The 24,066-nt window shown below is 38.6% G+C and overlaps 1 protein-coding gene across 2 annotated transcripts in view; it reads right to left on the bottom strand.

Moving 5' to 3' along the window:
- The window catches only part of LOC126464286 (tRNA (uracil-5-)-methyltransferase homolog A-like), an 87,312-nt gene that overhangs the window by 36,166 nt on the left and 27,080 nt on the right, over nt 1-24,066 (bottom strand). For both annotated transcript variants that reach the window (XM_050096223.1, XM_050096224.1), the window contains exons 3-5: nt 22,795-22,965; nt 12,542-12,700; nt 9,285-9,477 (exon numbers count right to left, since the gene is read on the bottom strand). In XM_050096223.1, coding sequence (XP_049952180.1) covers nt 9,285-9,477; nt 12,542-12,700; nt 22,795-22,965 — 523 coding nt within the window. The remainder of the gene's footprint in view (nt 1-9,284; nt 9,478-12,541; nt 12,701-22,794; nt 22,966-24,066) is intronic.

Genomic DNA, 24,066 nt, shown 5'->3' with positions numbered 1-24,066 from the left:
ATGCTGAGGGAATTAGATTAGGCAATGAGACACTTAAAGTAGTAAAGGAGTTTTGCTATTTACGGAGTAAAATAACTGATTATGGTCGAAGTAGAGAGGATATAAAATGTAGACTGGCAATGGCAAGGAAAGCGTTTCTGAAGAAGAGAAATTTGTTAACATCGAGTATAGATTTAAGTGTCAGGAAGTCGTTTCTGAAAGTATTTGTATGGAGTGTAGCCATGTATGGAAGTGAAACATGGACGATAACTAGTTTGGACAAGAGGAGAATAGAAGCTTTCGAAATGTGGTGCTACAGAAGAATGCTGAAGATAAGGTGGGTAGATCACGTAACTAATGAGGAGGTATTGAATAGTATTGGGGAGAAGAGAAGTTTGTGGCACAACTTGGCTAGAAGAAGGGATCGGTTGCTAGGACATGTTTTGAGGCATCAAGGGATCACAAATTTAGCATTGGAGGGCACCGTGGAGGGTGAAAATCGTAGAGGGAGACCAAGAGATGAATACACTAAGCAGATTCAGAAGGATGTAGGTTGCAGTAGGTACTGGGAGATGAAGAAGGTTGCACAGGATAGAGTAGCATGGAGAGCTGCATTAAACCAGTCTCAGGACTGAAGACCACAACAACAACATTGTTATAATTAGTTTCATCTGAAGATAATGCAAAGTTAAGAGAGTAAATAGAGTAAAGTTCTTATATAGATGTTTTCAGCTCTGAAAAATGTAACAGCATGTGGTTTCTCCATCACTTACTATACAGCCCACAGGCCTTCAATTTCAATGACCATCGGTGTTCTGCACAAAAGAAATCCTACATGGAGAGTAACAAATACATTGTTCAGTCACCACTTCCTAAAAAACTAGGGTGACATTCCAGTTGTTACCTCCTTTTTTCTGGGGGGAGGGGGGTGGGGTGGGCAGAGGAGGGGGGGGGGGGGGGGAGGATCATACCAGTTTTCTCACACCATCCATTTTCTCTCTATCTATTCATTTTTATAAATGTTGAAGTGCATGGGGAGACAAGTATAGAAGTGCAATCTCATTCTATCCTGAACTATTTATGCTATATGTATTGCAAGCTTGTCCAGCTGGAAACAGATTGCTCCCTCAGAATATACCAGTACTTATCACACTACTTATAATTTGACTACAGTAGGAAGCATCAATCCAACCATGTACCTTCTGAAGCATTCCAAGTTCAAAGAACAAGATTTAACCCCACACTACAACAGACACAAGTCATTGCAAGATGGCCCACAGAGGTTTTTAGATTAGATGTGGACACCTTTCAGCCTATAATTTTATGGGATAACTTATTCCTAAGAAAAATATCAATTCATCAGAATTTTGACACGTAAGATACAATGCAAACAATAGCCAATAAAATCAGTGTTAATATACTGTCTTCTTCAGAGCCACAAATTCCTTTTGTGGCCCATCCTTCTGAAACTGATTCTGAACAATAAAAAGTGCCCAGGGAAAAGATGTAACGTTTTTCAACTGCTCTGCCCTTAACAATGGATACTGTCATGCTGTTTTCACCACTTCATTATTTTGGGATGATTTTGTAACATGCCAAAGCCCATTCCCACATGCCTACAGAATTCTCCAGTTCCCATTATTAACCTATTAGCACCTATGTAGAGCCCTAGCTACCAAGGATGACAAATTACCTTCCTCCATGAGGTACGTGATACAACTGTGATGAATGACTTAATGACACTAGGGCATGGCTCACGAACAGAGTTGCTGGACTCAATGTGAGGTGGTGCATAGATATCTGACCTTGAATCTTGTACCATCATTGTCTGCTATAGAACAAATGATGTGCTTACAGACATAGGTAACTCAACTTTATAGACTGTCATTATATGTCACATGTAGGATAAAGTCCACAAGAAAACCACCACATAATGACATTTCAGTTTGGGTGAATTATTCACATTTGAAAATTTAACACTCTTATCTCTCCAACATTTGTTCATACGCAGGATGATTATAATAGAAGTTCCAGTTTCAAAAAGCAGCAAAAAACAGAACCATGGATTAGAATGATGTCAAATTTGAATGGAATGTTATCTAGCAATAGAGAACATTATGAAAAAAACAAATGCAACAAAAATTTTAGCATTAGATGGTGCCATAATTGGCAGAATACACAAAATAAAAGATGTGAGGTACAGGGCTGTTCCACAGTTTGCTTATGAGGTTCTCAGAATGACTGTCTCAATGCAGGATTGTATGCTGCTGGTAAAGCTCTTTTACAAGAATGATGACTGCACACCAGTAGCTCTGCAGAAGTTCCAGACACTCAAGAAAGCATTGATCCGATGTCTGAAAAGGATCTGGAGAAAATGATTATGAAATTCAACACGACAGGTTCTTCCGAAATGCAGTGTGGCAGAGGGAGGAAAACAACTGATCCATTGTCAGTAGAAGATGTGGCCACAATCTGCGGGGAATTGTCCAAACTTTGGAAATGCTGTGAGCATGGTGCATAAAATACTACAAAATATCCTGCATTGCTATCCATCCAACATTACGCATGTTGCTTCATGCTGATGTTTGCTCTTGAATTTCTTGATTGCATGGAAATGGACAACAAATGGCCAGGGAACATTCTGTGGAGCTCTTTTCCACATTCAAGGTCACGTCAACAGACAGAATTGCAGAATATGGACAACTATGAGGGTCTTTTGTGCATGAACATCATTCCAACAGTGAGGATGTGTGGTAGGATCATTTTTTTGTAACAAGGAGCTGCTCCATACTTTGTACAATGAGTGAAGCAGCTGTTGCAGAGGCATTTTGGAAATGCTAGAATTATCAGCTGTCATTTTCCTATAGCCTGACTGTCCAGATCAACTGATCTTAATCCGTGTGACTTCTGGCTGTGGGGTTATCTGCTCCAATTACAAACATAGCTGAATTGAAGGCACACATTGTCCATCACATTCTGAATGTGACCCCTGACACACTCTGCTGTGGAACATGCTGTTTCTCAATTTAAACTTGTGGCAGAAAACAATGGACAGGGCACCGAACATGTCTTGTGCAAGTTTCACAACAATTAAAAACCTATTTTGCTGTTGCTTTTTATGCAGTTTTCATCCTCAGAACAACAAAAACTAAATTCATTGTTGCTTTTTGTGCAGTTTTTGGTCCTAGGACAATTAAAAACCAATTTCATTGTTGTTTTTTATGCAGTTTTTGGCCCAATTTTTCACATGCGAGTGGTACAGCAATGACTTGGAGGATAGACTTCATACGTAACCGTGCCACAGCTGTTGAATGCCAAACTTGTGTGTTTATACATCATGGTATGCTTGGTTTAATGTGCAATTCTCACCACATATGTTGTATTGTGATTTGTCTGTCATTTGTAGCCAAATCCATTTACGTTATGATGCTTACACTGCTATCCAATATAAGCATCCCCCGATGATGTTTCTCTCTTCTTCTTCAATAACATTCCATTCAAATTCGCTGTCATCCTAAGCAGCAGTTCTCTTTTTACAGTATTTTTGGAGCTATGACTTTAATTATAATCACCCTGTAGATATCCTTTGCAAGAAAAAAAATTTCTGAACATAGTATGCTCATATGATCTGTATCTAATGCCCTATAGTTTGGGAGTTTCGGAGACAAACATACACGGCATCAGGCAGTAGTATCTAACTCCGTGTTTCAAAGTCCCTTCTAATATTCTACATTAATACAACACTTTGTAAAATATTACAAAAGCACAGTTTTACAATTTTTTGAACAAGCAATAAGGGTATACCTCTTGAGGACAATTTTATTAGCATATACTAATCACAAAATAACAGTCTGTTGAGATCAATGACATTTCTCAAGTAAGTTATTTTGAGTATCACTCCTCTCACATATATTATGCCCTGTTGCTCAAAATAAGAGTGTGTTACAATGTGTGACTAACTGTATGAAAATACAGAATTTTTTCTACAAGCAAAACTAGAACATGAAGAGTGTAATGAACAATGTCAACTGCAACAATTCCCTATGGTATTTGATTTCAAGTGCATTATTATTACTATTAAGGCTAGTATACACAATGACATTGGGTTGCACCACTCGTTCTGTGGAATGAGTTGCATGCAAGTGGTTTCATATATGACTGTAGACACAGCAACACTAGTATACACTTCAGTTTCGTTGTTTTGTAGGTCCCCAAGTCGTATCTGAAATGAAAGTTTTGGCATCTGCACATTGCATGAGCTGTGATGAAGTTAAAGCTTGTTGCGTGGAATCGCTGCATAAGGAAAAAAATAAGAAACGTGTTTTGATTCGTGACTGGATGAAGAAAAGACGTCAGCTCGGTTGCTCAGCATCCTTGCTAAAATAATTTGTAATGGAAGATCCAAGAAGTTCTTTTAATTATCTTAGAATGTCACCAGAACTGTACACATTTCTTCTAAATAGAGTTAATTATGCGATAAGGAATAAAGGCATTACAATCGAGAATACTCGGCATGCTATAAGATGCGGTTTTAGTTGGTGATGACGCTTTTTCATTAACACCAACAATTACTGACATTAACAGTAATAATTATTAACATTTACAGCAATAATTATTCAAAGCAGGCCGCATTAAGAAGAGAATGGTTTGCAAACTTCTCTCTTGAAGATGGATCTCAACAGTGGCAATATTTCAAACTTCTAAAATATGTGAATGGGGAGCACTGCAGCGACGTTTTAAAGAGATGAATATTGAATAAAGAATGCAGCTTCTTGAATTTGTATAGCCTTCCCTCCTGTCAACAATACTGCTTAACAAAGAGTTGGCCAAATTGAATGATGGGATTTCAGTCTTGTAGACGAGAGCACTGAGACAGCAAGAATTACACTTGCTTGTATTTTTCTTAATTCGGTTGTATATGTGTTCCTAACTCAATAAATTTTGCCCTGCAGCTCAGATATTGTCAAACCGTCTATGTTATGATCGCATATGACGGTCTCAGCGGCAGCAATATGTTGCTTATTTTTGTAATCAGCATCACTGACATCCCACAAACATCTATCCAAAGCATAGATATCCAAAAACCTAACATCATTATCCATTCCCCACTTCATATTTTAGTTTGTCTACACTCTACGAACACACATAACCTCAAAAACTCATGCAACTAGTGTCGGCAAAGTTGGAACACACCGAAAGTGTTTAGTTTCACTAACGAGTTGCGCAAACGCACAGTGCGCATGCGCAGTGGCCTGTAGTGCAGTTGCCTGCAACCTAGTGTCGTCGTGTAAACTAGGCGCCTTATTGTTATTATTATTATTATTATTATTATTATTGTCATTATAGTTGTAACTACACTGTGACACAGAAGAGTTATCATGTCATTAATAATAATTCTTTCTACACTACTGCGAGGTCATGAGAACAGCATATCTCTCTCTCTCTCTCTATCTCTCTCTCTCTCTCTCTCTCGCTAAACAAGATTCACTCTTTCTCACAGCTTTACTTCCACCAGTACCACTTCCCCGTTTCACATCCCAGTCTGGCACACAATTTTAATCTACCAAAAAGCAAAAAGTATCAAATCAGTGCACACTCTGCTGAAGAGTGAGAATTCACTCTGGAAACAATCCTCGAGGTGGTTGCTAAGCCATGTCTCCATAATATCCTTTCATCCATGAGTGCTAGACCCACAAGGTATGCAGGAGAAGTTCTGTGAAGTTGGAGGGTAGGAGATACTGAACAATGCTTCAATCTTCCAGAAACGGAAGGATACGTACAAAACTGTCATTGAGGATAGATAAAACAAAAGCCAGGGAGGTACCAAAGCAAATCTTGGAAACAGAAGCAATGAATTGAAATATCTGAAAAGGACTGAACTTCTAACTCCACCACATATACACATTTTTCCACTCATGGCTTCCCCTGGACGATACACCGGAAGGGATCGTATCATGACCTCAGGAAGGACTGCACTTGTAAATTACACAACAAGCCATTCCCCAGACAGAGCATATCTCAACCACTAAGCACATTAATGACAGACTGATGAAAGCCTAACTCAGTTGTAACCATATGTAAACAATGTGTGCTCATTAAAGTTATTTTTAAATGGGAATACCTAAAGGAAAATGGGTTAGAACACTGTTGCAGAAACAATGAAACAAACATGCCAAATTTAAACAGATGCAAAAACCCCAAGATTGGTGATCTTTTACAGAAGCTCGAAATGTAGCGTGGACTTCAATGCAAGATGCCTATAACAGTTTCCACAATGAAACTTTGTCTCGAAACCCGGCAGAAAATACAAAGAGATTCTGGTCATATGTGAAGTATGTTAGCGCGGTGGAAAATCCAAAGAGATTCTGGTCGTATGTTAGCAGCAAGAAACAATCAATGCCTTCTCTGCGTGATAGCATTGGAGATACTATCGAAGACAGTGCTGTGAAAGCAGAGCTACTTCCAAAATGCCTTCACAAAAGAAGACAAAGTAACGTAGAAGTAAATATTCTCGGAGTAGTGAAGCAACTTAAATCACTTAATAAAAGCAAGTCTTCTAGTCCAGACAGTATACCAATTAGGTTCCTTTTGGAGTATACTGATGCATTAGCTCCCTACTTAACAATCATATTCAACCGTTCACTTGACGAAAGATCCGTACCCAAGGACTGGAAAGTTGCACAGGTCACACCAATATTCAAGAAAGGTAGTAGGAGTAATCCACTAAATTATAGGCCCATATCGTTAATGTCGATATGCACCAGGATTTTAGATCATATATTGTGTTTGAACATTATGAATTACATCGAAGAAAATGGTCTATTGACACACAGTCAACATGGGTTTAGAAAACATCATTCCTGTGAAACACAACTAGCTCTTAATCCACATGAAGTGTTGAGTGCTATTGACGAGGGATTTCAGATCGATTCTGTATTTCTGGATTTCCGGAAGGCTTTTGACACTGTACCACACAAGCGGCTCGTAGTGAAATTGTGTGCTTATGGAATATCGTCTCAGTTATGTGATTGGATTTGTCATTTCCTGTCAGAGAGGTCACAGTTCATAGTAATTGACGGAAAGTCATCGAGTACAACAGAAGTGATTTCTGGCATTCCCCAAGGTAGGCCCTTTGCTGTTCCTTATCTATATAAATGATTTTGGAGACAATCAGAGCAACTGTCTTTGGTTGTTTCCAAATGAAGCTGGCATTTATCGACAAATAAAGTCATCAGAAGATCAAAACAAACTGCAAAACGATTTAGAAAAGATATCTGAATGGTGCAAAAAGTGGCAGTTGACCGTAAATAATGAAAAGTGTGAGGTCATCCACATGAATGCTAAAAGGAACTCATTAAACTTTCGTTACATGATAGATAAGTCTAATCTAAAAGCCGTAAATTCAACTAAATACCTAGATATTAGAATTACAAACAACTTAAATTGGAAGGAACGCATAGAAAATGTTGTGGGGAAGGCTAACCTAAGACTGCGTTTTATTGGCTGGACACTTAGAAAATGTAACACACCTACTAAGGAGACTGCCTACACAACGCTTGTCCGTCCTCTTTTAGAATACAGCTGCGCAGTGTGGGATCCTCACCAGATAGAGCTGATGGAGTACATCGAAAAAGTTCAAAGAAAGGCAGCACATTTTGTTTTATCATGAAATATGGGAGAGAGTGTCACAGAAATGATACAGGATTTGGGCTGGAAATCATTAGAAGAAAAGCGTTTTTTGTTGCGATGGAATCCTCTCACGTAATTCCAATCACCAACTTTCTCATCCGAATGCGAAAATATTTTGTTGACACCGACCTACATAAGGAGGAATGATCACCACGATAAAATAAGGGAAATCAGAGCTCGTACGGAAAGATATAGGTGTTCATTCTTTCTGCGCGCTATACGAGATTGGAAGAATAGAGAACTGTGAAGGTGGTTTGATGAACCCTCTGCCAGGCACCTGAATGTGATTTGCAGAGTATCCACGTAGATGTAGATGTAGATGAAAGACGATGTGCTTTTAACAAAACTCTATTGAGATAATTTATGGAACTGGAGTTTATTGTTGACTGCAAAGTGACTCTACTGTCACTAACATGCATGTTGTGTAATGGCCACAAGGACAAGATAAGACAAATTAGTGCTTGTCCAGAGTCATACTGGCACGAATTTTACCCTTGCTCCCTTTGCAAATGGAACAGGACAGAGGATGACTAACACTGGTACAAGATACCTCCTGCCACACACTGTAGTGTCTTGTGGAGTATGAATGGAGATGAAAATGCAGATGCAGCACCATTTACTTTGTGCAGCATACTAAAAAATAAGAAAGATTTCTTAAATGCTGAAGCTAACAATTATTTTGGATTCAAAGGGGGAGGACATTCATACATCTACATTCAATGATATGGAAAAAAATTCCTTTGTAGTGATTTCAAGGAATGAGGAATGACAGCAGTCCTATTTGCAGAAACATTCTGTGGCTTGTGGAACTGTATTGACAATTGGCACTGAACATTTCTGTGCACTGAAAAGCTCGTTGGATCATTTTAAATAACAACAGAACCTGTTGTTTCATAGTGTAAGTGGAGAAAGTTAGGCTGTGGATATAGAAAGAGTAACCTATTGCAAGAACATTACAAAATCACTAATAATACAGTGTTGTGAGTACAGAAATATTTTCAATCCCGATGAAACTGACATCTTATATAATTTAGTTTCTGCAAAGACATATTCTGTAAAGGAATAACAATGCCAAAGATGTTAACAAAAAAGTAAAGAAAGTATGACGATGTTAATGGCAAATAGTGATGGAGGGGAAAAGTTACCTCCACTAACAGTAAGAAAATTTAAAACTTCGTGGTGTTACAAAAAGGTAAAAATGCTATCCTGTACTTACAACAGTTTCCCTCCGTTAATGTCATTTCATAAAGTGTAAATGGTCCGATATTTATAATTATGAAGATGCAAAAGTGAGGCTGAGAATCAACATTTTGAACATAGAAAATTTGACAGGACTGGCAGAAAATGTAATAAACAGTGTGAAAACATTAATTCCAGGAATTTAACAGTAAGGTTCTACAGAATAACCAAATTATAATTCCCAACAACAGCTTGCAGCCCTGGCAGAACCATAGTTACCCCTTAATTAACAATTACATTAGTTGGCAAATTAACAACATAATCATCATCATAGCTTCAGCAAACTGCATCTGTGATTAGCAGAACACTACAATGGCACTAAAAGAATACAACAGTTTTAAATGTGAATAGGAAAAATAAATATAAAAGGAACATACCAATGGTGAATTCACATTTATTGCGGTAGCTGTCCTGTTGAGGAGAAGAACGACAACCAAGCAGCTCACATGGTAATCCATTGTACATACTTTGCTGCTTCTTCAGCCATGCACCCAGTGCTGGGTTACAGCGTACCATATCACGGCCCAGACGCGTGAGCAACTGGCGCATGCTTTCCAGCTTCCGGTTCACCTATCGACACAATGTCTATGCACTGCACACATTTATCAGAGAATAATTAAGTTCCAGCTAGTTTATTCGCACAAATGTTTAGCTGTCACAATCACACTAGACAGTTATTTCTATTGTAATATGTTTCAAATTTGGCCTTCACTATTGAATTATTCAAACATTAATCTTAAACCTAAAGCATTAAAATAAAATACAATACAAGCTACATTCATACAGAGACCCTTCTTTACTGGTGGCAGTAAACACTGAACATATTTTATTACAATACCTTTCACATTTAGAAGTGCCATCACAGTTTTCTACACTTCAGATTATGGTATTCTAAGTTCTGATTCTAGTTTTTGGTCTGTCAGTCAGCAATCCTTGCTGATTTTATGTAATGTGCATTCAATATTTTCCACAGGTCTACTTTATTGTTGTTGTCTAGAGTGTAGACAACTTTCAACTGATTCTCAGACATCTCAGACATCTGTCTCATGTCATTATTCATGGTCGTCTCAACCCATTACTTCTAAAATCATCTTAATATTCTCTGCAAATGAATTTTCCAGCTTTACCCAAGATTAGATGCTAATGCAGTGATCACATACATGCCCTGACTCTCTAGAACGTGGCTGCTACAGTCATCCTCACTCACATATACACTTTGCAGTCCACTTTCATGAGCTACCACCAAAATTGATCTCTATATTTTTTAAACAGATTTCATACCTACGATACCAACAGACAAGATGATCATAATATCTCCATGCCAGCAGATTAAATACCTTAAAAGTTGTCTCACTTGGCACATGTATAAGTGTGAGTTACTGCTCCATGACTTTTCACACTCTTAATGTCAGGTAGTGAAAAGCCACCACCACCATGCTCACTTTTAACGGAATCTCCCCCTTGGCAATGACACAAGACATTAATCCAATAAAAATTCACAAATCTTTTCCTAACGGTTCTGATATCAATGGACCTCCTAATCACTGAACCAACAATCAAGTGGGGTGACTGAAGGTAACCTCCATCACAGTAAATGTGATTCCGAATGCATGATTTCTTGAAACAAAGAAACTGGAACCAAGTATACAGCAATCAATATGTTACTATGTTTTTTGTAATAATGTCACACATAGAGGTAGGAACCTTCTTGTTTTCTACGGTTAATATGATTCATACCAGCACAAAATTCCCCTTACTAGAATATAAGGAAAAACAGTTTTTCTTGAAGTGCTAGTCAAGACATAGCACCCAAGGGAAATCTGCTCCAACTGAACTTCACTTCCTTGATCCAAGCCATCACCATCAGTCTTAGTGAAACAATGCTGAGGATGTTGCTCCATTGGTCCCAAATTCCTTCAATTAAGGACAGTCTCAAAAAGGGAATTACAAGACCTGTGTATTACTTTGAGATACGAAAGCAATCAAACTGTGCTTGTGTACTAGATGACGTACAAGCCAATCATGATACACTCAGGATGCTGAAATATTCTTATTGTACTGGAGGTCTTACTGAAATCAGGTAGAGTGATGGAAATTCTATGTTAAATATGAGGTGTTACAAAAAATATCGGGAATTTTGTAATTTCACAGGTTGTATTAGTCTAATTCATGTGGTCTTTCATTGTGGTGTTGGTCAACATTTCTGAAATGTATCTGTCATCAGTTGTCAAGAAGGTTATATGTGTTTGCTTACGAGTGGTGATCACTGATTTGTTTAAAAATGGATCAGAAAATTTTGCTATAAAAATGGAATAAACTGTAACAAACTTTAGAAATGTTGAATATTGATTTTGGTGAGTCTGCTATAAGCAAAGCCAGGGTTTACAAATGGCACAAGCATTTCCAAAATGGCTATTATGATGATGATGATGATGATGATGATATTCTGGACAACCCAGTACATCAACAACATATGAAAACACAGAAAAAGTGAAATGAATGATCATCTAATCACAAGCGGAGAAGTTTCTGATGGGGGCATATCAAATGGCTCAACTGGCTCACACCATGAAATCTGTTTTGATGTTTTTGATATGAAACATGTGACGAAAAATTTTGTGCCAGATGCACCCGCTCACACTTCATCTACTGTTGAAGCAAATATACGACTGCTTGGGTAAGTCAGATGATGACAGCAGTCGCAGTCTCATACACTGTTGACTCACAAGTCACTTATTTCACTACAATTTTTGTGGCATTTTCTTTGTGGTTTTGGAGCAGAGAACCACCATCTTTACCACGAATGTACTGCTTGATCAGCACATGTGCTGCAATATATTGTTGGCTTCTGTCATACTTATTTTCAAATATTTTGACAAAAACATAAAAAAGTTCATATAAACAAGAAATGAAACAAATTTTACAATGAAGGATAAGCATATGATGTGCAACTGATTACGTAACATTCACACACTGATTTGTGGTTAACTTCATGAATTAACACAGACAAAAGCACAGAAAACTGGTGTATTGTGAATATGCATATCCACTCAGGCCACAGCACTGCAACTGCTTTTGCATTGGTACACAGCGCACCCCACACACTAAAGTTGAGTCCCCCTCCCGCCGCCTCCCGCCTCACCTTCTCTCCCAGTTGTTTGTACCATCATCACCAACAAATTTACATTAATACAGAATCGACTATGCTGACCAACCCACAACATGGCATCCCCCTGCCCCCTCTTATGTTCTTACTGCAGCTGTCACTGGCTGTGGCCCGTGGCAGAGTATCAGGCAGTCAGAAGTTAAACTTACAGTACAGAAGAAAGGGAAATATTATGCATGCTCACAAAGTAATTGTAAGGGAGGAGTGGAGGGGGAGGGTGGGTAGAGGTAGAGGGAAGGGAGGGGCTGAGAAGACGAAATGGTTTCTGATGAGTCAAAGGGGACTGCAGGTCCTGAAAGTGAGACATTCTGGTACAACACGCAATAAAAATATAAAATGATTCCTTGAAAATAAAAAAGACATGAATGATTTACACAGCAGTGATGCTTCAAAACTATGATGTGAAAAGTAACTACTGGGCAAGTTTTCCGTAACTGATACAACCAAAATAACAGACCATCCAATTACCTGTTCCTCATACGGTATGTCCCACCATGGTGTTGTAGAGTTTTTCAACATTTCAGTCAATGTTTCAGACGTGAGCTTTACTTTCTTAGCAGCAACATCATCTGTTTCCAGCTGCAATGATCTCTTCTGTACCAGTGGATCAGGTGCAGCTCTCGCCTCCTTCAAGTAAAAACATGTTTGTGAGCATACAGCACATCTTCAGCAGAATTTATTCTCCTAAATCTTTTCTGGTCCTGCTTGTGTATGAGTTTCAGGACTTATGTGGTCGATGAACATTCTTACAAATTAGTTAGGATAAATGACGTGATCCGCTATCTTCTTCCAATAGCAGATACAGGTAAGCCAAACGATTTCCCGCCAGTCCATGCCTTGTGTCTGAAGGGAGAAACAGGTTCAGACTGGCATGGCTTAGTTTTCAACACAATGAAACATTATCTTTGTACAGCAATAACAAAAAGTACTCTTAGTTCTATTTTATTTAGGCACAGTCACAAGAAATAATTGCAACCATTACCAGTTTTGGCCATACATTGTCCATTTTCAGAATCTACATACACCTGTGAATTATGGATACTGAAGTTGCTGATGTAGGGTCAGAACAGGTATTGATTGTGACTGTGTCTGAAAGAAATAAAAATAAGACCCTTTTCTGTTACTCTGTACAAGGAAGAAGTTCCATTGTGTTCAAAACCAATCTGTCTCTGACCCTCATCAAAGGCACTAATCTAAATAATAATAATAATAAGTGAAAGTACGTATGTGTATAGCTATATTACTTCACAGTGCAAGGAAGGAAAGTGAAGGTACATATGTGGATAGCTATATTACTCCAGAGTGCAAGGAAGGAAGGCTCTGCCACCAGTATTATGCCAGCATGAAATGATACCCTAGTGCAGGCATAGCCAGGAAGATGATAACAAGAACAGATACATCTGTATTGTTATTCAGTGGAGTAAGACATTTACTTCCGTCACACCTCATGGTTCTGAGCATAGCACAAGACCAGACTGGCCATGTACTATTGGTGAGAGAAGTCTGCACACCGAATCACTGCACTGTCCAGTGCACATATACACACCTATGGGTGCACATAGAGAATGCAGATGACCTGCCAGTCAATGTGCAGGAGTGCCATTATGAGTACAATATCATAGTGTGCTGCGTTTCCTCTGCAGTCTCTCTCATGTGATTTTACAGAAAGTATTTGGTACCAAAAAAAAAAAAATAAAAATAAATAAATAAATAAATAAATAAATAAGTAAAAACTGTTTTACTTCTAGCTTTACACATCAGCTTCATGGTGAAGTGCTCAGATTTTCATGAATGATCTTCGTTATTTTGATATTTCACTTGGATGAGTAGCTGACACGGGTCCAAAAATTATCAATGTGTTCACAGCTTCAGAGTAACGAAACAGTTTTACTGTCTCAATTACATTCTGTAGTAAAAATGTGGCATTGTTCAACCAGAAATAGAAAATTTGATGCCTGTTTATCTGTGCATAATAATACTATAAGAACACTGCCGAGTGAAACTGTGAGGGTCGGGAAAAACCCACTGTGGTTCCACAACAAAGTTAGGAAACTACTGCAAAAGCAAAGAGAGCTTCACTGCAAATTTAAACAAAGCCAAAACCTCTCAGACAAACAGAGGCTAAACAATGTCAAAGTTAGCGTAAGGAGAGCTATGCGTGAAACGTTCAGTGAATTCGAAAGTAAAATTCTATGTACCAGCTTGACAGAAAATCCTAGGAAGTTCTGGTCTTACGTTAAATCTGTAAGTGGATCGAAACAGCACACCCAGACACTCTGGGATGATGATGACATTGAAACAGAGGATGACACGCATAAAGCTGAAATACTAAACACCTTTTTCCAAAGCTGTTTCACAGAGGAAGACCGCACTGCAGTTCCTTTTCTAAATCCTCGCACGAACAAAAAAATGGCTGACATCGAAATAAGTGCCCAATGAATAGAAAAGCAACTGAAATCACTCAACAGAGGAAAGTCCACTGGACCTGACGGGATACCAATTTGATTCTATGCAGAGTACGAGAAAGAATTTGCCCCCCTTCTAACAGCCGTGTACGGCAAGTCTCTAGAGGAACGGAAGGTTCCAAGTGATTGGAAAAGAGCATAGGTAGTTCCAGTTTTCAAGAAGGGTCGTCGAGCAGATGCGAAAAACTATAGGCCTATATCTCTGACATCGATCTCTTGTAGAATTTTAGAACAAGTTTTTTGCTCGCATATCGTGTCATTTCTGGAAACCCAGAATCTACTCTGTAGGAATCAACATGGATTCCAGAAACAGTGATTGTGTGAGACCCAACTCGCTTTATTTGTTCATGAGACCCAGAAAATATTAGATACAGGCTCCCAGGTAGATGCCATTTTCCCTGACTTCCGGAAGGCGTTCGATACAGTTCTGCACTGTCGCCTGATAAACAAAATAAGAGCGTATGGAATATCAGACCGGCTGTGTGGCTGGATTGAAGAGTTTTTAGCAAACAGAACACAGCATGTTGTTCTCAATGGAGATATGTCTACAGACATTAAAGTAACCTCTGGTGTGCCACAGGGGAGTGTTATGGGACCATTGCTTTTCACAAAATATATATATATATATATATATATATATATATATATATATATATATATATATAAAAATGACCTAGTAGATAGTGTTGGAAGTTCCATGCGGCTTTTCGCGGATGATGCTGTAGTATACAGAGAAGTTGCAGCATTAGAAAATTGCAGCAAAATACAGGAAGATCTGTAGCGGATAGGCACTTGGTGCAGGGAGTGGCAACTGACCCTTAACATAGACAAATGTAAGGTATTGTGAATACATAGAAAGAAGGACCCTTTATTGTATGATTATTTGATAGTGGAACAAACACTGGTAGCAGTTACTTCTGTAAAATATCTGGGAGTATGCATATGGAACGTGGAATGATCATATAAAATTAATTGTTGGTAAGGCGGGTGCCAGGTTGAGATTAAATGAGAGAGTCCTTAGAAAATATAGTCCATCAACAAAGGAGGTCGCTTACAAAACACTCGTTCGACCTATACTTGAGTATTGCTCATCAGTGTGCAACCTGTACCAGGTCGGGTTGACTGAGGAGATAGAGATGATCCAAAGAAGAGCGGTACCGTTTCGTCACAGGGTTATTTGGTAAGTGTGATAGCGTTACGGAGATGTTTAGCAAACTCAAGTGGCAGACTCTGCAAGAGAAGCGCTCTGCATCGCGATGTAGCTTGCTGTCCAGGTTTCGAGAGGGTGCCATTCTGGATGAGGTATCGAATATATTGCTTTCCCCTACTTATACCTCCCGAGGAGATCACAAATGTAAAATTAGAGAGATTCGAGCGCACACGGAGGCTTTCCGGCAGTAGTTCTTCCCGCAAACCATACGCAGCTGGAACAGGAAAGGGAGGCTATGACAGTGGCACGTAAAGTGCCCTACGCCACACACTGTTGGGTGGCTTGCAGAGTATAAATGTAGATGTAGATGTAGATTTATGGTCTGCTAGAGACCGCTCATTAATGTGAAAATAGATTATAAATATATATAATGAATGAAACTTTCTGGCAGATTAAAACTGTGTTCTGGACTGGAAATTAAACCTCAGCCTTTTGCCTTTTGCATGCAAGTATTCTACAAAAAGAGTTACCACAGCACAAATCATGACCTGTCCCCACATCTTTATTTCCACCAACAGCTCACCTCGTACCTTCCAAACTTCATCAGTCTCCTTTGTAACTTAGTGTTTTAATCTGCCAAGGAGTTTCATATCAGCACACATTCCCCTGCAGAGTAGAAAGGTCATTCCATATATGATCTCTGTTTAACATATCAAAAGATATTTAAAGTGAAGTAGTTCATCACTTCATTCTGAATGGGTATAGGAACAATGAGATTATACACTATTTGCTGTGAATCATTTTCATATTTCTCACATAATTGAAGGGCAGCAAGATAATCCTTTGTTAAGTTTCCGTTTCACACATTCAATGTTAAAAATATAATGGGTTACGGATTTCTGGCAAAATTACAACAGAATTGTCAGTTTATGTTAGTCTGAATTGTCTACCTTTTTTCCTTTGAAGAAACCTGTCAACAAGAGAAATGTAAACATTAGTAATAATTGATGATGCATCAATAATGAGTAACATCTACATTTCTCTTGTTGAGAGGTTTAATTTTGCTTCTTTTGCAAAACACATGTTAAGCTGCACAAACTCAGCTTGCTAACAGACTAAACACTAGCTTGTAATGGACTTGAGAATAGGGGTCTGTCCACTGCTACTCAAGGTCACTGCCTCTATTGCATGCAGGCAATCGCTGACTGATGGGAGGGCTCTCCTCCCCCTCTACCTCCCCCCCCCCCCTCCCCCAGTAGGCAGCCATTACTGTACAACAGAATCCGGCTGAGAAGAGGAGAATGGACCCATTATCAGTTGAAGGAGCACAGAAGACAACTGGAGGCCCCTAACAGACTTGAGTGACCAATATGAAATGGATGATATGCAGTTTGCTAAAGGAAAGAACACTTGTTGTTAGTGCCTTTTAGTGTCTGCAAGTGCTCTTTTGCCAAGGCATGTATGAGAATGTTAGGGGAGGAGGAGGATGTGACAAATGAATGGGAGACAGGATATGCATTCTTGACTGACATCCTATAGTTTGCTAAGTGGAAGAATTCCACCCACAATAAAGTCTATTTGTGGTCTTTCTTTCTTACAGTGAGAAATTTGAGAATTGTGAGTGGTACAAAAATATTTCACAATGATGGTGACAATCATTTGACTGACCAAAAGAAGACTATGAGCCAACCAATTAAGTGTGCGGCCATGTGAAGGAACAAAGAGTTTGGGAGAATGCAAAGAGATTGCGGGGGGAAGGGGGGGGGGGACACACTTGTGATTTAGGCCAAGAAAGAAGACACTTGTAGTCCAGGCGGAAAAGGGAAGACTTCGTGCTGAGGGGCACCAACTACATGCTACCACCAAGATGCTGCCAGCCTTCTGCAGCACACCTTCCTCCATGCTGATATCAGCCAGATCACTGCCCAGTAAAATGCACTTCAAGCACTTGTCCAAGTCTGCATGCCATTTCCGTTTGTCTCACAGTAACCACAATTTAAATACCCAGGTAATGAACCTAAAAACCTTGTAACTGATAATGAGCATTTTATTTCCTTCTTCCTAAATTAAAGTAACTTGTCAATTGTATCTGAATAGCCATGGTCCAAAGACATTTTTGTTTCATAAAGTAAATATTTATGATTAATTTCCTTGCAGTCTTGCAGCTGATGTTCCTAATTCTTTTATATAATTTGCAATAGCTACATTCAAGTGCAATTTCAGATGCTGGGGTTAGTTTATATCCAACAGACGTATGCCACAATCAAGGGCAATTCAAGATATTGTGATTCCTTAGGGAAGGTAAACCTTTCCTAGTGGACGTACACCATCACTAAAATGAAAACCCGGATAATTAATGGTGCATCCAAGAATGCTACCACGCATCAGCATGAATGTAACTGTCATCAGCTCATTATTGTTATGTTATACAGCAGTGCAGTTATGGTTGACAGTAGTGCAGTTATGGTTTACAGTAGTGCAGCTGTGGTTGACAGTAGTGCAGTTACGATTCACATCAGTGCAGCTACAGTTGAATCTGTGAAGTTCTACGAACATCTTTGAGTGTAACAGGGAAATCCCAGTTCTAATTTTGTATTCATGGACAGAGAAAATACAAGTCACTTATCAGCACTGCAAAATCACTAAAATCTGGACAAAAGAGGGATGGCAATGACTACAAGTTTTTGAAGAGATATGAAGTGCTGGAAATGAATAGATGACATTCTGCACGATGCCACGGTGGTGGATGCAGCTGAATGATAAATGCTTGAAGTCAAAGTTCTGTAACATAACATACAAAAATTTCCAAATTTATCTTAGTTTGTGTAAGCCTTGTTTACAAAAGTAAAAAGGTCTGAAAGAAGGAATAGTAGTGAAGCCAATGCTGTTCAAGCAGCTAAATTCCAGATGTCAAGTTGATCTCACTGACTTCCAATCACAACCAGATGGAGATCACAAATTCATAATGGTGTAGGGGACCACCTCACTAAATTCGTTGTTCTCAGGCCACTGAAGTCCAAAACAGCTGAAGAGGTATGTGATAACATTATTGACATTTTTATATTGTTGGGTGCTCCCTCAGTATTGCAGTCTGACAATGGTAGAGAGTTCATTAACAAAATAACGAGCAGCTTAAATGAACTATGGCCCAATTTTAAGATTGTCCACAGTACACCTAGACACAGTCAGGATCAAGGCAGCATAGAGCGAGCAAATCAAGACATGGAAAATACGCTACTGCATGAATGCAGGCGCACAACACTGCGGAGTGGAGACATGCATAAAGATTTGTGCGCCTAATGAAGAATAGCACTGTACATTTTGGATTTAAAAGATCTCAGTACGAAGTGATATTTGGCTGCTCTCCTAAACATAGTTTGTCTTCAGCAAGTTTACCTCCTGAAGCATTAATGAACATTCACTCTGAGGATGATCTTGAAAATATAATTAATCAGGTGAGTATTAGCACCGAGACAGGGACTGAAATGTTGCAGGATAATGATCACAGTAAATCTCGAGTGCAAGAGGGTAACGTACCAACAGGAAAAGAGGTTGAGAACAGAGAGAAAGAAAGTATTCCTGACAATAGTGACTACTTTTCGACATTTAAATGAGTTAACTCGTGCTATTAAAAAACACAGAACTGAAGTGTACAAGTGCTTAGAAGAACAAGTGCAAAGAGTGCAGCAGTGTGCGATCACTGTTTTTCAACAGTGGAAGATGGCTATACTGTGATAGTTCCAGTTCCCGACTTTGATAAAGCAAGAGGAGATGCTGGGTTACCTTGGGTGTCATCCTCAAGACAATGGCCAATGGCTTCTACCGAATTGGGATGAGAGATGGTGTGCTGAGCCAACTATATGCACGGTAATAAATTGTTTGTTTTTAAATAATTATGGAAGAGAGAATACAATATGGCACTGCAGCTACAACTACATTTTGTTTCAGGTCCCAGTTCAGTACTTGCCCTCTAAGAATAATGTCAGAAGAGGAAGTTCCAGCAGAGAAAACTGTTGCCCTGAGGACAGTTGCGACGTCTTGGTCAGTGGGAAGCAGCCAGGGATTCTTCAAATGCAACTGCCACCAAAAATGTCAGACTCTGAGATGCTTTTGCAAAAACAAAACTGTGTTGTGCAACTCAAAAGTGCCATGGTGCACATCATTGCTGCAATAAATGAATTTTACAAAATATGACTATGTTTTCAAACTGCAGGTGATAAATGCAACTTACAAAGTACAACTGTTTTGTTATTACAGCCATGGTTCACTTTCCTTACCTATTGGCAGTGAAAGTATACATTCACAAGTGATAGTGTACTATCCCTAGTCAATGTGTATTGTTTGACAGAGCTGGAATCAGTAATTCACTTTCACTAACTGGGCCCGTGAAGGTGCACTATCACCCGTGATGGTATACTTTCCCTGAAACTTCCACTTCCATGATAACAAATACATAAATGCCACATTCAAGTGCAATTTTAATAATATATATGTTGTAAAAATTCTGATCACTACAAGCTACTGCGACAGAATCCTAAAACAAGAGTATCTTATTGAACAAGCAACTGGTCACCAGAAAGGTCAATAGCTTACAGAAATCTTCTGTATGTTGGTTTGCAACAACATAAGTCAAAAAATTTCATGTTTATTTTCATGCTAGCAACTTCTCTTTTCACTAGCTGTCAACAATCTAAAAAAATTACAGTACTCCAATGGAGGGAAAAAAAACTATAACTACTGCTATGTCATCATAGATACGAAAGTTACGTGTATTAACTAAATGGCAAAATTCTCACCTGTTTGCTTGCTATTTGCCACATTTGGAGAAAGATTTTTATGATGTTTACTGGAATAAACTCCTCAAATTTCTGAAGGTAGCAGGTGTAAAATACATGGAATGACACATTATTTACAATTTAGGAACCAAATGACAGTTATAAAGAGTTGAAGGGCACAAAAGGGAAGCAGTAATTGAGAAGGCACTGAGAACAAGTTGTAACCAATCCCCAATGTTATTCAATTTGTACACTGAGCAAACTGTGAAAGAAAGCAAGAAGAAATTTGGACAGGGGATTAAAGTTCTGGGAATAAAACTTTGATGTTTGTCGATGACATCATAATTTTGTCAGACACACCAAAAAATTTGGAAGAGCACCTGAAAGAGATGGGCAGTTCTTGAAAGGGGGAAATAATTAGCGTGTGTGAGTGCAAGGGAACCCACTGCATAAAATTCATTTTCTGGGGATTGGTACTACATGTAGATTGGCTCCCAAGTTTAAAGAAATATTCACCATGCTAAATGTAATATGCAGCAATGTATGATCTAACATGCACCAAACCAAAAATCTCTGTATGTCCATCTTTTCAGAGATGGTTGTGGGGCTTGGCTGTTTGCTAGAGGATGTCAAAACAAACACCTTTCAGTCATCTAATGTCCAAACTTATTTTATTTGGCTACCAGTTTAGACAGTTTACTATGCCATCTTCAGGCCCCTGACTGACGTGCAGGAAGATTCCACCTCGGTTCTGGTCAAAACAGGGGCCAGCATTCAAATGATGGTATCTGTAAATTTTTGCTATAGTGATCACTTCAACCACCATCTGCCAGCCAAAGCCAAAATGAGCGACCCCTATTTTTCATTGCAAACTTTTTGAATTTCGTACAGTGTGTTACTTAAATGCAAACTTAACAACTATGACCATTAAAGAAATAATGGGCATTTCACTATGAAGTGACATATAAAGCTATAAGTAATACAATTTTTTTTACTGATTAATTTCCATAAAATCTTTCTCAAAGATTGTAGGGGATGCTCCTCAATTTTGTCAGCACAGCATGTCATCTGCAGGTGGTGCAGACACTGGCAACCAATGTCTTGTACATTCTGGTTTTCTGGCAGGCACGTGTCCAACCCAGTCAGCACTGCCACCGGGCTATCATTCCATCATGCTCCAGTAGATAACAACGGGTTATTCTTCACGCAGGTTCAACCTGACTCCACTACACAAGTAACCTGGTTTCTCTGTGTGTGCACCTTTAGGCAGAATTCATTCAATATTTGATGAATTAAAACATCATCTATTACACGCTACGTTGTTCCTTTAGTCTCATTCTCGATAGCTTTGTATTTCTTCTTTGAGCTTTTCTTAACTGCATTGGCAGAAACTATCTATCCAACACAACTTCCAATCCCACAAGCCACTGGCTCAGTCTCCAATAATATCTGCCCCCACACCCTCTGCACGAGCACCTCACCTCTAACGATATGTTTTGTGCATTAGTTACCCTTTTCCTATTATTTCTTCCCATCAGGACTCCACTTCTTTACAACACACACATTCTAATTATACTCATATTTCTGTGTACACACTCAATTAGTGTCCTTTACCCACTAAATTGTTTCCTTAATGGGCTCGCTCTACTTACTCCCCCCCAACATTCTTGCGCGTAATACACTACTATTCCTGTCATACTTAAAGATGAAGATAGGGCCTTCTTTTGTCTTTACTACAGTCTGTTCTGCTGTCATCCCAACCACTCCATTTATATGATGAACACACAACTTTGAAATCTGTGCCTATCTACTGGTTAAAAATTCTGACGTATGTATTCAACAGTTGAAAATCTGGGATGACATAACAATATGAATATCAGGATACACTGGTACAAACCACATAGAAAAGATGCTGAACAGCAGACAGGCACATTTAGAAGCAGAATCTGAGATTCTAGCTATATGAAAAAGTCCATTATCAGACAGAGAAAACTACATGCACAGGGCCACTGTCATCTCTAGGGCAAGTAGTGATCTCGGTTGGGGTGACACACACACACACACACACACACACACACACACACACACAGAGAGAGAGAGAGAGAGAGAGAGAGAGAGAGAGAGAGAGAGAGAGAGAGAGAGAGAGAGATTGGGGGGGGGGGGGGGCTGAGGGAAAAAAAAAAGATTTTTTAAGACTTACATCATCCAGATATCTCAATATCTAAACAAAGAAAACATAAATTCAAAAACCTTTTAAGTTTGTTCATTAATCTTCTGCTAACTGATTTATAGATGTTACTTCTATCCCTATTTGAATTCAGGAAGATATACCTGTGCACTTAATATGCTGTTCTTCCAGTTGTAGCCACTCAGAACTTCCAGAGCTTTCTTTTTATCTTCCTCTGTTCGAAAGCAGATATATATCCATCGACTTCCTCTAGCTGGAGGTTTCAGTTTTGTTGTTGAAAGTTTCAGTTTATCATTCAAGAGTTTTTTAAATTCCTAGGATAAAACATAAATTAAATGAAAAAGCCATAATTCTCCTCTATTCACTAAATTTTAAGTGTTTACAACATTAAAAAATTTTTTATTTTGAAGCAGTTATAATACAGACAAGAAAAGAATGATGGACATTTTACACAACACCCAACTTATAAACAAAGATAATACCTCTCCTACAAAGTACTCCATCTCTCTAGCAACAAACTTAGTAATGCAGTCCCAGAAATCTGCTTTTGTAATATCTTTCATCACCTGTGGTGAATTATTTTTAATGTCATTGACTTAAACTTTGAAAAGAAGAGACAGTCACTTATAGTGAGATCTGGAGAGTAGAGTTGCTGCAGACAGACAGTCATCTGATTTAGGTCACAAAATTTTCGGACTAAGCTGGGTGACTAGGTACATTATCATTGTGAAGGAGACACAAATTGTCTTGCCACAATTGTAATCTCTTCCTGCAAATTTCCTCATGCAACCTTTCAAAAACACCTCCAAAGATGATTACGGTTGTCTGCCTGACCTTCAGGTAAACATTTAAAATACAGCATTCACTAACAATTCTTTCTTCTTTTACTTACAAGAAGTCCCCAAGGGTGTAATCAAGTTTTTGAAACTATCCATATGGTGATGTAACTTAGGGTCCCAGGTACCTCACTCTGCTGCTATTCCCTCTGGTGGGTTCTCATTTGTTAGTAATCATGGGGGAAAATTTCATAATTTTGTATGTGCTCTAGAGCCCTCACTTTGGTAGAAGTAGCATAGTGGTTAGCATATGATTCTGATGTGCAGAAGGTTGTGGGTTTGAATCTTGTCAGGTGCTTCAATACCTTTTTTTATTTTAAAATCTTTATTGAAATGATTTTAAACATTATTTTTATTCTTATAACTGGTTTAAATACATTTTTTTTAAAAATTGTAATTATTTGTCATGTTATTTTAAACACCATACTAACTTTTTCATTTGTTCTCATTATTGCTTCCTACCTTCTTTTTTATTTGGAACATTTTTGCATGTGATTTTATTGACTTCAATTTAGTTCTATCCATTTTATCATATTATATTTTCATACATGTTATTGCAGTCATTATTTCTATTCCTCA

This window comes from Schistocerca serialis, chromosome 1 (assembly GCF_023864345.2).
Source record: "Schistocerca serialis cubense isolate TAMUIC-IGC-003099 chromosome 1, iqSchSeri2.2, whole genome shotgun sequence".
Taxonomy (NCBI): domain Eukaryota; kingdom Metazoa; phylum Arthropoda; class Insecta; order Orthoptera; family Acrididae; genus Schistocerca; species Schistocerca serialis.
Note: the sequence above shows the minus strand (reverse complement) of the source record. Positions and strands in the feature narration are given on the sequence as shown.